The following is a 16,705-nucleotide window of genomic DNA, read 5'->3' on the forward strand; positions in this document are numbered from 1 at the left end:
AAAGGGAATGGTGGCCACAGACGAGTGCTCGCTCCTTATCCTTCCTGACTGATTCTTTTCTAGTTTTGTGTTTTGCTATTGTCTTTACCACTACTGGTAGAATGAAGCGGTACCTACAGCTGATTCAGGCTGCACAGGTAGTCCAGCTCCTCCAGGATGGCACATCCATACGTGCCCTCACAAGAAGGTTTGCTGTGTCTCCCAGCACTGTCTCAAGAGCATGGAGAACATACCAGGGGACAGGCCATTGTTACACAAGGAGAGCTGGACAGGTCCATCAAAGAACATCAACCCAGCAGCAGGTCTGGTATCTGCTTCTTTGTGTGATGAGGAACAGGAGGAGCACTGATAGAGCTCTACAAAATTACCTCCAGCTGGGAACAGGTGTTAATGTTTCTGACTAAACTGTCAGTAACAGACTCCATCAGGGTGGCATGAGGATTCAACATCCTCTAGTAGGACCTGTGCTCACAACCCATCAATCTTGCAGCACAATTAGTATCCGTGTGAACCTGCTGTCATCTGTGAAGAGAACAGGTGCCAATGGCGGAGCCGCCAATTGTGGTCTTCTCTGGCGAATGCTGCCCCCTTGTCCTTCACCAATCAAAAGATGTTCATAGCCTTACTGTAGCCAGACTGTAAACTCTCCTCTCTGTGTCTCTATTGCAGTTTCTCTCCTTTTCCTCTCATCTTCAATCTGGTGCTCCTAATTAACAGTAGATGAAGGCTCATGGTAGGGTAGGGTTCAGCAACAGGGCTGGCCATTTTGAATTGTATGAGAGGTTGTTTATCTAAATAGTTAGAACAATGGTTCATTGTACTTGTAAATGTTTTTGACTCGCCACTAAACTAAATTGTACTGGCAGCATTCATGACTACCATTAACTACACTCCTTAAACTGTTGTCTTGTCTGGAAAGAAAAGATGAAGTGAACAGGAAAGCTGGACTTTTTAAAATTATAAACACACAAAAATGAATACTGTGATATGGATGCACTTTCTAGAAGATGCTTTTACATCAAAGTGTACATATCTCTAAGTTTTAGGTCCACTGTGTTAATTTTTTGTGGACAAAATTGATAGCTGGGTTGGAAACAAAGCAAAAAAAATATTTTTTAATTACAGTATGAGTTAGTTTACAGTCTGAGAAAAAATATACCACGATTCCGAAAACAGACATTTAACATAACTTTAAATTTAAAAGCTATGCAGCTGAAGCCTACAAGTATCTGAAAACATCCCTGGATGACGCACCACACACCCCAAGGAAATGTAAATACGCTTGCCCACCCAACTTTGTGTCTCTGAAGAGCTGGACAGTGAGAGGTCACCGAGGTCCTTGGAGGTAAAAGAAAGAATATGAAAACTCCACACTGAGGTGACCCCATCCTGAAAATGAAAGGAAGTTTAGGCATACTGAAGGAGCAATATTACCTGCTACTATGTTATTTTTCTGAGGTTTGCATAATAAATCAGAGTTACTGAACTTGGTAAGGGGGGCCACAGTGGCAGCAGATTTTCATTGAGGCCAACCTCTTTATGAAATAATGATTACAACACAACAGAAATCTACATGTGAGGTTATACTAACAATGCAGGTTTAACATAAAATATTAATGGGCAAATTACCAAAAATAATTATGAATTGGAATTTTATATCAAATTAAGTAGTAGACTATCATGTTACCTGGTAATATGTAAGAATAAGATTACATTAATTGCAATTAAACACAGACATTTTGATAGATATTTCAGTTTTAGACGCTACAGCATTTCCCAGTATGACTTATTTCAGAATACATTAGACAATCACTAATGGTTGAAATGAAGGCTTTATTATATCATCCATACAAAAGCTGTCAATAAAGACTATATTAACTTAATTGTACTTACGGAATTCTGTAATGGGGTTGTGGAAAAATAAGCCATCAAAACCTCAATAATCAATTAGGATGAGGGATTATGAACTGATACCTATATCAAAATGTATTTTTATAAAAGGTTATGTGCTATCTAACCTGTAATGGAAAAGGCAGCTCCCAAATGAATCTGGTGGATTGAAGGTTGTCAGAAGTAATCACTTTAAAACTATCAGTGGTCTGATGCGCTCTCTGGGCAGTAAAGCTTAATAAGGTGCTGGAGTTCAGTAGGATATCCAGTCAGCGGACACCTCTGATGAAGTTTCACATATGTATAAACACAGCGGTAGCAGAACACATAACCAGAGGTCGCCAAAGCGGTATCGTTTGAGCAAAACTTATGACAAAGAGGGCAAAGGGGCATCTGCCCGTGTACATCTAAGGGACTATTTTGTTGATCCAAATGTACAGGAGGAGGGGGGGTTGGGAGAGAAGTTAATGATTTAATTGTGTCCTGGTTTTCAGAGGAGTACCACCAGCTGAGAAACTGCATGAAGAAGACGCCAACCGAGAGGCCCGTTGAGAGAGACGAGGCAACTTTACCAATGGTCTGATTCAGAAAAAGCTTCAGTTTCTCTGAACAGCTGTAAATAGAAAGAAATTATTTTATTTAAGAAAATGTTTTCTGACTTTAGATGTCAATTGTCAAAAATAACAGGAAAAGAATAAATTGCCTCAAAAAGTCACATGCAGCTATATCATTGCTGTGCTTATAGGGCAGCATGAATAGGATTTCTCCTAAAGAAATCTGCCAAGAATGAAGAAAAGCTGGTTTAGCAGATAAAATGCCAGTCTACAAGTTTCCTCTAAATATAAGAACAATTTTTAGCTGTCACTTAAAGTACTTAATTATGGGAACTGTTAGTTTCATTGAGAAAGTCACTCTGAAGTCCATGCATTTCATCAAAATGTATTATGAGAAAAAAAACTTTTTTTCTTGAAATAAAAAGTAAAGCTTTGCAAGAATACATAACTCAAGTTTACATAAAAGCTTTAAATCGCCTAATCTCACTGTTGTCAATTACAGACTTGCTGTGAATGCTTTCATTTTCTTAAGCTATCCACTAAAAAAATAAACTGTATTTTAATTCATTCAATCAAAATTTTCAAGATTGAACATTTTATAGAAAAATTTTTAAAAATAAACAAGCAAACATAGACATGAGGAGAAATAAGAAATAATACAATATTTACATAAGCTTTCATGGCTTTTACTTAAAGCTATTGAATTTGTAATAATGGTAGTGAAAATGTACCTAGTTGAGGCCTTATGTTTGTATTCTTTTACTAGACACACTCTGACCTGCAGTCCCCAAAGAAGCGTCTCCCATGAAACACAGCCCCCTGGGTCACTCCGCCAAGGCTGCTGCAATGTGCTTCACTGGCAGCCTGACAGGCATGCCATGTGTTTTGTTTTTTTTTTTAAACAGGCCGCATGCATCCATGTTTCTTCTGTTCTGTTGCATGGACACCCTGCCTCTTGCCGAGTGAAGGACCCAAAGACATCTTTCACTATCGGGCTGAGCCAAGTTTTAATTATACCAACAACAACTGCTCAATTTTCCAAAACTATCTGCCTTTAGCTCTGTTGCAGGTAAGCGCTGCATGCTGCACCACAGTGCCATCTGTGACTACCTTGTGCAGCAATATCACACTTGTATAAGTTGGTGGTCTGCTCACGGAACTATGTCTTTACACCTGTAGTGTGAAACTCTTTCCCTCCATGCGGCTGTGTATTTCTTCAAGTTACAGGCAATAATTATTATTGTGTTCACTTTTGCCTCCCATGCATATTTAAAGCAGTGTGCAGTCAGTGACTATGCTGAAATATAATATTACCTTGAGAGGCCAAATGGAATGAGTATAGCTTGATAGTGAAAAAAGCCCGCAAGAACAGCGTATCACTATAAAATAACACAAAAATAATAAATGACTTTTAACTGATGAGGCATTAGCATCTTTTGATATGAAAAAGAAAACAAAGTGGATGAGTGCCATTATTATATCACTTAGAAATGATATTGATAATAATTTCAACATCAGTAAGCCTACAGACACGTTTGTGAATGCCTAACTGCATACGGGATAAAGACTCAAATTTCTTCATTGTGTTTGCCCGTCCCTGATGCTGTACAGAAAACAAACAGGTCCTTGTTGTGTCTAGTGTTTTCATTATGAGGTGGTACTTGATGTAACAAACTGAACAATGGCACAGTTGACAGGGATATTGGTTTACAGCACCCTAAAACAGGGGTCTCCAACTCCAGTCCTGCAGAGCTACTATGGCTGCAAGTTTTCATTGTAACTCTTTTCTTAATTAAATGACCAGTTTTTGCTGCTAATTAACTATTTCCCTTTATTTTAATTGACTTTTCTTGAGACTCTGACCACTGAATTGATTCTTTTTTTCCTTAAACGGCACCTAAACATAAATTTGATGTGAAGTAAGCCAACATATGTCCGACTAAGTTGGGGCCTCAAACTCCAACCAACTTCACTTCATTCAGTTTCTTAATTTGAAGCCAATTCTCGTTGCTAATTAAACCCGTTATTTAATTCCATGATGCTCATTTTGCAGTGGCAGACATTTCCAAAACTGACTTCTTTTTTAAGAGCGCTGTCAAAATGTTTTGTGGACCTGAGCAGATCAACATTACTGAGGCCTTCACTTTTCTTTATTTTCAGTTATTGTGTGATGGATGCAGGTTGTTGTTTATGTGTTGGTTCATTTTGTGTCATAATATTGTTTGGTTGCTAATTAAGGAAAAAAGAAATAATTAAGGCACCCGAGTCTTAAGTTGTGCATCAATTAAAATTAAGGAAGATGAGTTAATTAGCAGCAAAATCTGGTCACTAATTAAGAATAGAGTTAGAATGAAAACCTGCAGCCACAGTAGCTCTCCAGGACCGGAGTTGGAGCCCCCTGCCCTAGCGTCTTAGCCAATACACCTCAGATGGGCATTTATGTCTTATGTGGTTTCTGTTTTTTTCTCATGAATTTTTAAAAATGCAAAATATGTTTTAGGTTAAGGGGTGATACATCTAAACAGAGTTACAGAGGACTAATTTAGTATGTGTGGACTTAGTTTTTCTTAAACTTGAAGATTTCATTAACACATTCTCAAATATTTGAGTAGTTTTAGTTATCTTGTTTAAATTATTCACCTTTGATGTAAACCTGATCCAGGACTTGGAGGAACACTTTCAAGTGCACGGATATCATCTGCTGTGAGGTATGCAAGGCGCACTCCAGCCAACTTAAGAAGAGGTGAATGATGTTTAGTCCTACCAAATACATACAGCAACTGCTGGGAGAATATCCAACCCTCCCAAGTCATGCTGACAAAGGGGTACGCTGCAAGAAAAGCCTTGTAAAACTTCTTCTTAGGTGAGGCGGAGAGGTGAATAGCATAGTCATCTTCTTCCCTTAGCCTAGATGCAAACTTTTCCAGTTTTGTCCGTATGTAGGGAAACAGTACTAGGAGAAGAAGGGAATACAAGTGCTGTTTTTTTGGAAGGCCCTGGCTGGCAGGTGGTTGAGAAACCAAAGGTCGTCTTAAGGACATGCGTTTCATGCCATAAAAGTTTTCTGCAAAGGAAGCACTTGCTTGGGAAAGAAAGTGATGCTGAAGTAAGAGGTTTAACACGGTATAGATCTCATCAAACCATTTCCATAAGAAACAATAGCGGGCTGGGTTGGCATCCACAAGGACCTACAACAACACAAGTGCATATCAGTTGGCTATACAGAGAAGAGCGAGCATCTGAGCACTGGATACATTGAAAATCAATTATTTATGAGCAAGCACAATATCACAAAATTAACAGTCATAATAAAACAATTACTGTATTATTAAACTGCATAATTGGACTAGTGACTGGAAGGACAAGGATAAAGGAATTGATATCACAAAATGAGTCAAATGACTTCTGGGCATCATGGGGATACGACAGTGGGCACACAAACACCAATACTTCAATTGAAGACCGGCATCTAAGAAAGCCCAAATTCTGTAGTGAAACACTCACGGTAAGCTCAATATTTTGTGACTCCTTGGACCCATCCTGCCTTGTGCCCACAGCATGTGCTAGTGGTGGTTGTGCAAGTGTGGAAATGCTTTTTTTCCTAGGCATCTTAATACCAACTGAGGGTCATCGAAATGCCATAGCATACCAACTAATGTTGCTAACCACGTACATCAGTTTATCACCACGTTACCAGTTTTCAAGTGGACACATCCAGCAAGATAATGCACCATATCACAAAGTATGCCTCATTTGAGATTGATTCCATGAAGATGACAAAAACTTCCGTTTACTATAGTGATTTGCACAGCCCAAAAACCTCAACCCATTAAAGTACTGTTAAGAGGTGGTTAAGGCTTTGGACTTCAAACCTGACACTGTGTTAGCTGAGCAAGTCACTCCACCTGCCTGTACATTGCATTTGCTAAAGGTTTCAGCCCCATAATCTAATGTAAATGTAAGATGAGGTGGAATAACATGTCTACATTAAGAATATTTGGTCAAGATATTGAGTCATCATGGACCAGATTCGCCAAGGAATGTTTGCAGTACCTTATTTTATCTAAGTCTTGAAGAATCCGGGCTGCTTCTGGAAGCAAAATTAGCTCCTGCCAGCTACTAGATAAAGGTATCTAACTAAATTGGCCTCTAGTACTCAAGTAAAGATAAATTAAAATTAGATACACCTATCCTGGGGTGACAGCACATAAACAGATCAACATTTATTTAACAAAAAATAAAACAAGCCAACACGTAGAATTTATGGAGGGTCTTCGCTTATTTTTGCATCAGCGTGGAATATACTGTATAAAAATACTGAAATTTCCCTGGCATGAATTTGTAACATTATTCTAGTTCAAGTGTGCAGTGCTATTAGATTGTTACGTTTTAATGTTGAGCCAAATGTCTAATTTGACAAAATACAGACAGAGCGATGCATTTATCGATAATGGACCTCTCCACACGTTTTTCAAACATATCAAGGTAAAGGTAGAAAAACTAAAAACGTATTTAAATGTGGTACCTTAATGGCGTGTTCCAAGGCTGGTCTGACAGTTTCCATGAGGCTTTCCTGGGCAATAACCTCAAATATTGATGGTCTGTCGTCCAGATCTGCGACGACGGTGGTGAGGTGCGCAGCTCTTTGAGCCATGGCGAAGTTAACCGCGTCCAAATCAAATCGATGCGTTCTCGACTTTACCACACATCAAATGCGCCATAAATGGAGTCTCCCCTTAAACAGCCCTGTAATCCCATATTCTATCAAATAAGTAAGTAAACCGCTTTCCCGGGGAATAAAAAAACATCAGATTAATCAACTCGTGCTCAACAAATAGTCACAGCACTGTGGATGCAAAGGTCCATAACTCAACTTCCGGTTCACTAATCATATGCAGACAACCCGGCCACCGTAGGACTGTGGGGGCGTGGTTATGGGGTGATGCAAGGATATAAACATCTCCGCCCTGTGCTTCCAAGTTTTCAATGCAAAGGTTAGGCTGGGACAAATATTTATTGTCTACAGTTTGTACCTGCACAGATTATTTTTAGTAATAATACCATATTAGTAAAAGACGCGTCAAACTCGCCTCGTGTAAATGTTATCTCATGGTGAGGCTGTAATCTCATTTACTGGGATGATTTTGACCTGTTTCAAACAGTTTGTTTCTTTTTTCGGGGGTAGTCAAAATATGTCTCCACTGCATAAAGGAAAATAAAATTGAAGTAGGGATGTCTTGGTTTTACAGAGAGTCTTTCGGGTTGCTTCTGTATTAATTGAATCTATAAATATTTAATATTGCACAATTAAATATTAGGTAATTGTAAATGTGTGTGTACTACTCTGGACTGGTTTGTTTCCATCCTAATAAATTACACTGGTGATCAAATTCCTGTAGCTGGGAAAAAGCAGGTTCAAAGTAAACATAGATGTAGGGGAACGGATATTCATAATATCAGAAGAGTGTTACTGACAATCCAAATCTTCAAATGATTAACCGTTCTAATCATTATATTGTATCGACCTGTGGTTGAGTCTTAAAGTTTTCAGAGCCGTACTGAGCGATGCACTTCCCCCCAAGCTGGTCGGCCAGCGGAAAGCCAGCGCCATTCACGCAGCTGTACCTAGCTCAATAAGCCAGCGAGCACTCGTGTCCCATACACCGCACGACTCCGAGTGTCTCGGCAATCATTGCTTAGATGAAATCTTAGCAATAACACAGCTCTGTCCTGTTGTATCTTTTTATTAATCAGATAGTCAGAAAACAAAGCTCAAACTCATTGCATAGCCATTGCCAGGGTCATTAACGAAGCCACCTTTCTCATTGATGGTAACTATTTACAATTTAGTAACCACGGACGGCAATAACCCAAACCCATCCCACCAGTTGAACACAAACACATACAGCAATTACAACAGGAACAATAATTCGATTACCTTGCTAATTTAACACAACAATAAACTTTACATAAATTACCCACAATGCATCATGCCGCCAGCGCTGGCTGCCGGGTCACTACAATATGCATCATAAAACATACATAGAATTTTCCATGTTCACTCTAGTCTCATGGGGTTCATTTACAAACATTATCCATCCATCCTCTTCCGCTTATCCGCGGTCTGGTCGCGGGGCAGCAGCTTAAGCAGAGAGGCCCAGACTTCCCTCTCCCCGGCCACTTCTTCCATCTCTTCCGGGAGAATTCCAAGACGTTCCCAGGCCAGCCGGGAGACATAGTCCCTCCAGCGAGTCCTGGGTCTTCCCCGGGGCCTCCTTCCGGTTAAACGTGCCCGGAACACTTCACCAGGGAGGCGTCCAGGAGGAATCCTGATCAGATGCCCGAGCCACCTCATCTGACTCCTCTCGATGCGGAGGAGTAGCGGCTCTACTCTGAGCCCCTCCCGAATGACTGAGCTTCTCACCTTATCTTTAAGGGAAAGCCCAGACACTCTGCGGAGGAAGCGCATTTCAGCCGCTTGTATTCGCGATCTCGTTCTTTCGGTCACTACCCATAGCTCATGACCATAGATGAGGGTAGGAACGTAGATTGACTAGTAAATTGAGAGCTTTGTCTTACGGCTCAGCTCTTTTGTCACCACGACAGACCGATGCAGAGCCCGCACCGCACCGATTCGCCTGTCGATCTCATGCTCCATTCTTCCCTCACTCGTGAACAAGACCCCGAGATACTTGAACTCCTCCACTTGGGGGCAGGATCTCACCCCCAACCCTGAGAGGGCACTCCACCCTTTTCCGGCTGAGGACCATGGTCTCGTATTTGGAGATGCTGATTCTCATCCCAGCTGCTTCACACTCAGCTGCGAACCGTTCCAGAGAGAGCTGAAGATCACGGCCTGATGAAGCAAACAGGACAACATCATCTGCAAAAGCAGTGACCCAATCCTGAGTCCACGAAACCGGACCCCTTCAACACCCTGGCTGCGCCTAGAAATTCTGTCCATAAAAGTTATGAACAGAATCGGTGACAAAGGGCAGCCCTGGCGGAGTTACAAAGAATAGTGACTCATTAATATAGTGAGCCAAAGTCTGTCCTGTGTAATTTAGCCCGTCTGTATTTCAGTAATTGCATTCATCCTTCCATGCATTTTCTAAAATTTATTTTTCCATTACAGGGATCTGAGGAGCCAGTATCAGATGTAAGACAATCTACTCCAGACTGGGCAAAAGTCCATTGAAGGGCACATACACAAATGTCATTTGACTCTTTTAGAAGAGGTCAGTTTAGAATTGTCATTCATCCCAGCATAAGTATCTTTGTGAAGATGAAGGGAACTGAATTTCCAGGACAATAGCAACAAATGGAAACTGTGCAGATTTCACACTGTCAATGACCAGGGGAAAGGTTCAAAGTTAAGCCTCTAGTGCTTGGAGATAAAATTATCAGCTGCTGTGCTCCCTATGACAGAAACATTTTTTAAAAACTGCGGTACAAATAAGTAAATGTTATTAGACATTTTTAGAATGAGGATATGATGGGTTTTGAAGTACAGATCCCAAGCAAAATGTTGATTTTGCTTGGAAAAGTGGAAGGTATTTATTGGAAAAGTGGAAGGTATTTAGTCTCAAATCCAGAGGTATGCATTATGGCGTTCTGTTGCAGATTGTCAGGCATAGTCAAAGGGGATTCTGTTAGATGCCTTGTGTAACTGGTCATAAGTAAAGGTCCTGTTGAAGAAAAGTATTACAGGAATAGTGAGAACAACGCGATAAAGGGATTATGGGGTAAGGAGGCTGAGTAATGTGTCACAACGGCGGTGGGAAAAGCAATCCGAGGTGTAACGTGCCCAGCTTCAACGAATATTTTACTGCAGTATCTGAACGTAACCGTTTTTATGAATTTGTTGGAAAGGTATAAATATGTATACATATATAGTTTTTCAATTTCAAAAATCTAGAACTGCAGCTTTTTGTTTAAATCATAGATTATCAAGATCTAGATCAAGAATGTTAATCAAGAAAAAGAAAATGGAGCAAACGACGAAAGTAACCTGCATAGATTTCTTTCAGTGTGTTTATTCTCGTCTGAATATGTTATATTATCGCTACACCTTCCTCTTGTAATTTTTTCTAAAGGGTTTATGTACAACAATGTACAGTATATATAAAACGAGCCTCTTTTTTAACTTTCAAAGCGACTGTGTACATTTGAGTAAAATGAACTCTAGACCCCGCCCACCAATGACATCATCTCATGGCTTTGAACTTTCACTTGGTGCTTCTCCATTACTATTTCCGGGTGAAGCCCTCGGCGTTGTTTCCTCTGCAGGTAGCCTGTGGTCTGCCTGGGTTGCTGTTTGTCTTTTTGGGATAGCGGCACCTATTCTGTTTACCTAGAATTGCTTTGCGCGCATTTGGATTCTTTGCTGTCCTTTGGCAGGTCAGATATATCTGTTTTATTTGCATGGTCATATATTTAAGAAAATGTTCTTGTCATAATAGGAACGAGCAGGTCACACCCAACTCGGCTGCTTTAAAGTCCATATCCTTGATGTCAAGTAATGCTGATCGCGGTCTTCCATATTTTAAAATATATAGTGTTATTATTGTTTATGTCGGTCTGTTGTGAGCTGATTCTGATATTTAGTATTTCAAAACCTTTGTCTTCCATGTGTTACAGTATATCTGATGATGGATGGAGAGGCGGAGAATGAGTTGCCCCAAAACACCAGTTTGATCTCGATATACACCAATTTTAACTGATTCTGTATGTTAGATAACATTGTTTTTAAAAAGCATTACTTATTACCTGCCTAATTTAATAAAAACCGTAAAGGAAGTTGTAGCGATTAACGACTTATTCCCTGGTATCCCGTATTTCGATCGCTGGTAGTAATTAACCTTTTGGAAAATTTACCAAGAATGTAATAGACTCTCGAAAAATTTAGCAGTTTTCCACAATTTACCTGAAGTGTAAACATATTAAGAAATTTAGTGGGGAATAAGTGACCGTTTAATCCTATACTTTATGTTAAATGATAAATACCTTCACAAACCTCTTTGGAATTCTCATAAATAACGTTACAGCATGCATTACAGCATAACGGGTATCGCACATAAATCATCCTGCTTTCACAGTAAAGATTCATCCTTAATTATTTCAACCTTAAAAATCTATGTTCTGCAATTTTTGAGATACAAAATATGTACTAAAATATAGTTTTATAATATTATAAAATACCCTGTAGTTAGGATATAGCGGGTTGGACAATGGATGGATGGATACTAAATATTTGGGCGAGCGTTAAGGATATTAAAACCCCTAAGTTTGTTTTATACGGCGGGATGATCAAAAAGTTCTAAAACTGACCTATTAAGACAAACACCAGTAAGTTTTTATTTTTCAGCATAAAAACTTTGAACACTAATACACTAACTATAATGTTAATGATACTTTTCTACAATTTGTCTTGCTTCTGCCAGACCTGATGTCTGCGTTATTGGCATAGTGTCCCCCACGGAGGAAGTCCTTCAGATCTGAGAACAGGGTGTATTCACATAGGGCTATGTCTGGAGAATTTGGTGGGTACGAAGGCCCTTAGAATCCGTAATATTGCAAAGTGGCTTTTGAAACTAGGGCAGTGTGAGTTGGGGGTACTACGTGAAGTAGAAGGAGGGTGAATGACAGCTTTCTTCACTGCTTTCCCTTATTTTAGTGTAATATTGAGGCATATGAGTTACATAATCAATATGGTCTACATGCTCAATTTGCACATGATCTTGTGGACACTGACTTGGACCATGGATTTCTTTGGTTTTGGTGTGGAGCTCAAAAATAGTGTAAAATATATATATTTAAAAGGTATGGCCTGTGGCATTCATTTTCAACCAAATAAAGAAGCAATATCAGAAACTGTTTTTAGCATATCAGTATTCATTATTGAAGGTGTATGCATCACATGATGGTACAGTATGAGTGTGTGTATATATATGTGTGTGTGTGTGTATGTATGTATATATATATATATGTATGTATATATGTATGTGTATATATATATATGTTTGTGTGTGTGTATGTGTATATATATATATATATATGTATATATATGTATATGTATATATATGTATATGTATATATATGTATATGTATGTATATATGTATATGTATGTATATTTATGTATGTATATGTATGTGTATATATGTATGTATGTATATATATATATATATGTATGTATATATATATATATGTATGTATGTATATATATGTATATATATATATATATGTATGTATGTATATATATGTATGTATATATATATATATGTATGTATATGTATATATATATATGTATGTATATGTATATATATATATGTATGTATATATATATATATATATATATATGTATATGTATGTATATGTGTATGTATATATATATATATGTTTGTGTGTGTGTGTATATATGTGTATATATATTATATTATATTATATTACATTATATTTTATATAATAATGAGTTGTAAGTTAATTATTTTGTGTATTAATGATATACCCTAATGTTCTTACTTCTAGGTGGCCAGATAATCCTAAAGCCATGACAGATTCCAAATATTTTACAACAAATAAAAAAGGTAGGTTTACACACGTTATTTTCTGTTGTTCCCAGCAGTGTGCCTGAAGTAAATACAATAAGGGAGAGTGAGGACAAGGTGAGCTGACTATATAATCCTGCTGTACATAGACAATCCCGAAAAAGTTTATCAACCTGTTTGTTCTTTTACTTCGGAGGAGACTGAAAGCTATATGATGAATTACAAATCATCCACCAAAATGTAAAGCTAAATGGATTGCTGGATTTTGAAATGTACAAAGAACACAGTGAGCATCCTGTTTCATCATGGCAAAAATTAAACTTGAGATTATTGAAACAGCCATAGAAAATGCAAATATGAAGAGTGATTTATCCAAAGGTCATATTTATTTTAATGCAACTTAAGTATTTATAAAGGCCAGTATTTCCATTTCAGATGTAAATCCCAGAGCTTATTTACATTTCAGATTTCTGACTTAATTTTTAACCATTTTTCAGACTTTAGATTAATTGATTTGAATTTTATTACTGACAGTTGCTAGATGAACAGCTTTTTACTTATCCTGCTTAAAGTGGACCTGAGAGCATTCTAATAAATTGCTAAATTAGCATAAAGTATTTCACAAAATGTACATCACATGCAAAATGACAATTTAATCGTCAAGTCAGTATTAATTGCACAGAATTAATCTTATGCCACACTTTTGTTAATGCATATTACATACAAGCCGTTAACAGCTAAATAGAAATACATGTAAAAAATACAATTATTTCTCATAAAAAATAAGCTAAAAACAAAAATAAATACAAAGGGTTTTACTGCTTGAGGAAAGGCTTGCAATTAAATGTTTTGGTATTGTCCATAATTGGCTTATATTGTCATGCAAATAATTAAAGAACATATCGAACATTGAAAAAAATCTAAGAATTCAATGTTTCAATGTTTGTTATGGTCATAGTAGCAGACTAACGTACTATTTTTAACATTAGAAGACTGTGTTTTTAAAACTTTACTCATAGCAATAAACTATGGCCTGCTGTAACATTCCAATGATAGCACTGAAAGTGCTGTTCCTGTGATCAGTTTTCTCTAATTTGTTTTTCATGTGTATTTTTTGCACTGTGGCAGTCATGAACTATTTAAACTGTAGCAAATAAATCTGGCAATGCTAAGATATACAGCTAGACAGTGAGGGTGATATTTTTATTATATATTGATAAAATATATATTCTATTTGAAGCAATGTATATGAGACTGAAGTACAGAATGTCGTTTTTCTGTGTAATGTTTTGCATCTAACACATATAATTTTAGTAAAATTACATTTCCTGTGTTTAGTCCCCCAATTTCAGCTGTGCAGACGTTTTGGAGCAAATGAACCTGAAGCAAAAAAAAAAAAAAACTTGGTTAAAGTCAGTATTTGGTGACTTACCTTTACTCACCATAAATGCCCCAAGTCTGTGACCCATTGACATCACCAGACACTTGATAACTTCTCTTGGCATGCTCTGCGAACCCTTTATGGTAACCTCTTTCAGTTGGTGCTTGTTTTGGAGTTTTCTGGCTTTAGTTTCATCTTAAATGGATAAAATGCATTTTCAAACAGACTGCCTAGATCAATCCTTAACTTTTCACTGTGTTTTTTTCCTGTCATTAACTCCTTCATTAAGTGGGTTATTGTCTTGCTGTATTTCTATCCTGTCCAATAAGCTTGGAGGCATTTTTTGGTTCTGATAAGACAAGATGTTTCTGTACACTTTGGGGATTCATTTTGCTGCTTCCGTCATCCTTTACATCATCAATAAAGACCAGTGAGCCAGTTCCAGAAGCTGTCGTCCAACACAAGCCGTGACGCTGCCTGCTCCATGCTTCACAGATGAACTGGTGTGCTAAGGATCATTTGCATTTCTCTACACATTTCCCTCCCCATCACTCATTTTGGCTTAATTTTATACTACTTTGGGAATTCCACCCTGGTCTTTCTGTTGTTGGTTATGAGATGTTTGCATCTTGCTGTACAGCTTCTGTATTTCTTCTCTTTAATTCTCCTGCCAATGGTGAATACTGACATTTTCACTCCAATCGGTAGATCAGCTGCTTTGGTCTTCCAGGGGTGAGCTGCTCATTGTAAATTGCTTACATCTCTGGTGGTTTCTTTCTTTTTTAAAATATTCAATGCGGTTCAATTTGGAATGCCAAGGTGGTCACCAGTGGCTCTGACTGGAATTGCTTTAAACTCATATATAAAATTACTTGTATTTCTGTTATAGTCAATTATGTAGTTTTATTCTTCTTTTTTTTGTTCCTTTGATATCAATACTGGACTCGGAATGAAGACTCCAGTGACTACAATCTAACTTCCACACTCCTTTATATGTTGTTAATTAAGGGAACAGGGAAAATGGAACAATGGAACACATGAGCAATTGCAATCAGCTGTTGATCATTTATCCTAATACTTATGCCCGTCTAGAAATTACATTACATTACATTACAACCTTAGGAAGCAAAACCCGTGAGACTGTGACTTTTGAACGTCACGCTCTACTTACAAACAATTTAAAACAAGTTCACAGACATCTAAACTAGCAGTTGTTAGAATGCTTTTGGAAGACATACTTAATGTGCTCCCAGCTCATAAAACAACGACAAGCGACAAGCAGAACACGCAGCTCGCCAGGAGATGATCTGAGCGCATCCCCTTAGCATGTGTTCAGCCCACGCCAAAGGTTGTAATGCCTAGTCTTGTGTGACATCAAAGTGTCTCTCTGACATTATCACATCTTGATTGCTTCGCTCAACTCCCTCGGAGGCGTGCTATGCTCCTGCCACTTTGCGTCTCTCCCGCTCGCATTGTGAAGTTGGCTGAACGCTCATTAAGGAGATGTGGACGGATCAGCTGCTGGCTTTCTGCTGCTGCTGCCTTGCAGCTTGTTCTGCTTGTCATGCTGCGTGTCGATCATTTAAAAGCCTGTACAGCAACTGTCCTGTTGTCTCACTGCCTTGTCTTACGTGACGTTAAAATGTCTCTCCCGGGGCGTCGGATTGTCTTCCGAGAAGATATGTCTCGTCTCCTTCCCAAGATTTTCCAAGACTTGTTTTTATAATGGAGATATAAATGCTTTCTGCAATTCAATAAAAATTTAGCTGCACAGATTTTTAATTTGTTGATTAATAACAAAACATCGAAAGTAAGAAATAATAGCTAGCTTAATTAGAATTGAAGTGCAATTGCTATAGTTCCTGTTCTACAGTGAGTAAAAGTGGTCTTAATGAATTATGCATGTTGGTACAAACACAGAATCTGTAGCAGCCAGAAAATAATGTAGTACCACATCACCATAAAGAGATCTGGAAAGAAGTCAAATAAATTGAGCATAGACAAATCTCAGTTTTAACCCTTTAGTTACTATTTCCTAGACGTTTTCCTTGGTATTTGTATTAATGGTACCTGCAGCGTTTAAAGAGACTAGATTGAGTACATAAATAAATTAAAAAAATTCATAAAGGCAGAAAGACAAATGCATTGTCTGCCATGTCTTATCAAATTTAAACTTAGTTGACGTTAATGTATTAAGGATAGAAATGCATAAATGAACTGCGACTATTAAGAATATTCAAAGATCAAAGCATGTCACACACAGAAAAATGTTTGACTTTATGCTAACAATAAGTTTTTAATTATAGATTTTCCCATAGGGCAGTAAACTACT

At 37.9% G+C, this 16,705-nt stretch overlaps 2 protein-coding genes across 3 annotated transcripts in view; one reads left to right on the forward strand and one right to left on the reverse strand.

The window, feature by feature from the left end:
- Positions 1 to 1,095: 1,095 nt before the first annotated feature.
- On the reverse strand, positions 1,096 to 7,339 carry pex12 (peroxisomal biogenesis factor 12). The gene is made up of 3 exons (XM_039756754.1): positions 6,970 to 7,339; positions 5,085 to 5,632; positions 1,096 to 2,503 (listed from the first exon to the last, which is right to left on the reverse strand). The coding sequence occupies exons 1-3, from the start codon at positions 7,096 to 7,098 to the stop codon at positions 2,092 to 2,094; spliced, it is 1,089 nt and encodes a 362-aa protein (XP_039612688.1). The 5' UTR covers positions 7,099 to 7,339; the 3' UTR covers positions 1,096 to 2,091.
- Positions 7,340 to 10,710: 3,371 nt separating this feature from the next.
- The window catches only part of ap2b1 (adaptor related protein complex 2 subunit beta 1), a 77,424-nt gene continuing 71,429 nt past the window's right edge, over positions 10,711 to 16,705 (forward strand). For both annotated transcript variants that reach the window (XM_039756755.1, XM_039756756.1), the window contains exons 1-2: positions 10,711 to 10,844; positions 12,973 to 13,031. In XM_039756755.1, coding sequence (XP_039612689.1) covers positions 12,995 to 13,031 — 37 coding nt within the window. In that variant the 5' untranslated portion in view covers positions 10,711 to 10,844; positions 12,973 to 12,994. The remainder of the gene's footprint in view (positions 10,845 to 12,972; positions 13,032 to 16,705) is intronic.

This window comes from Polypterus senegalus, chromosome 6, assembly GCF_016835505.1.
Source record: "Polypterus senegalus isolate Bchr_013 chromosome 6, ASM1683550v1, whole genome shotgun sequence".
Classification (NCBI taxonomy): domain Eukaryota; kingdom Metazoa; phylum Chordata; class Cladistia; order Polypteriformes; family Polypteridae; genus Polypterus; species Polypterus senegalus.

What these genes read in the sequence shown, in the direction of transcription:
- pex12 (XM_039756754.1), bottom strand. Translation starts at nt 7,098, where the DNA reads ATGGCTCAAAGAGCTGCGCACCTCACCACCGTCGTCGCAGATCTGGAC. An exon ending in CCTTGGAACACGCCATTAAG is followed by an intron (nt 5,633 to 6,969) that starts GTACCACATTTA and finishes GTGTTGTTGTAG; the next exon opens with GTCCTTGTGGATGCCAACCC. An exon ending in GGATCAGGTTTACATCAAAG is followed by an intron (nt 2,504 to 5,084) that starts GTGAATAATTTA and finishes TTCTATTTACAG; the next exon opens with CTGTTCAGAGAAACTGAAGC.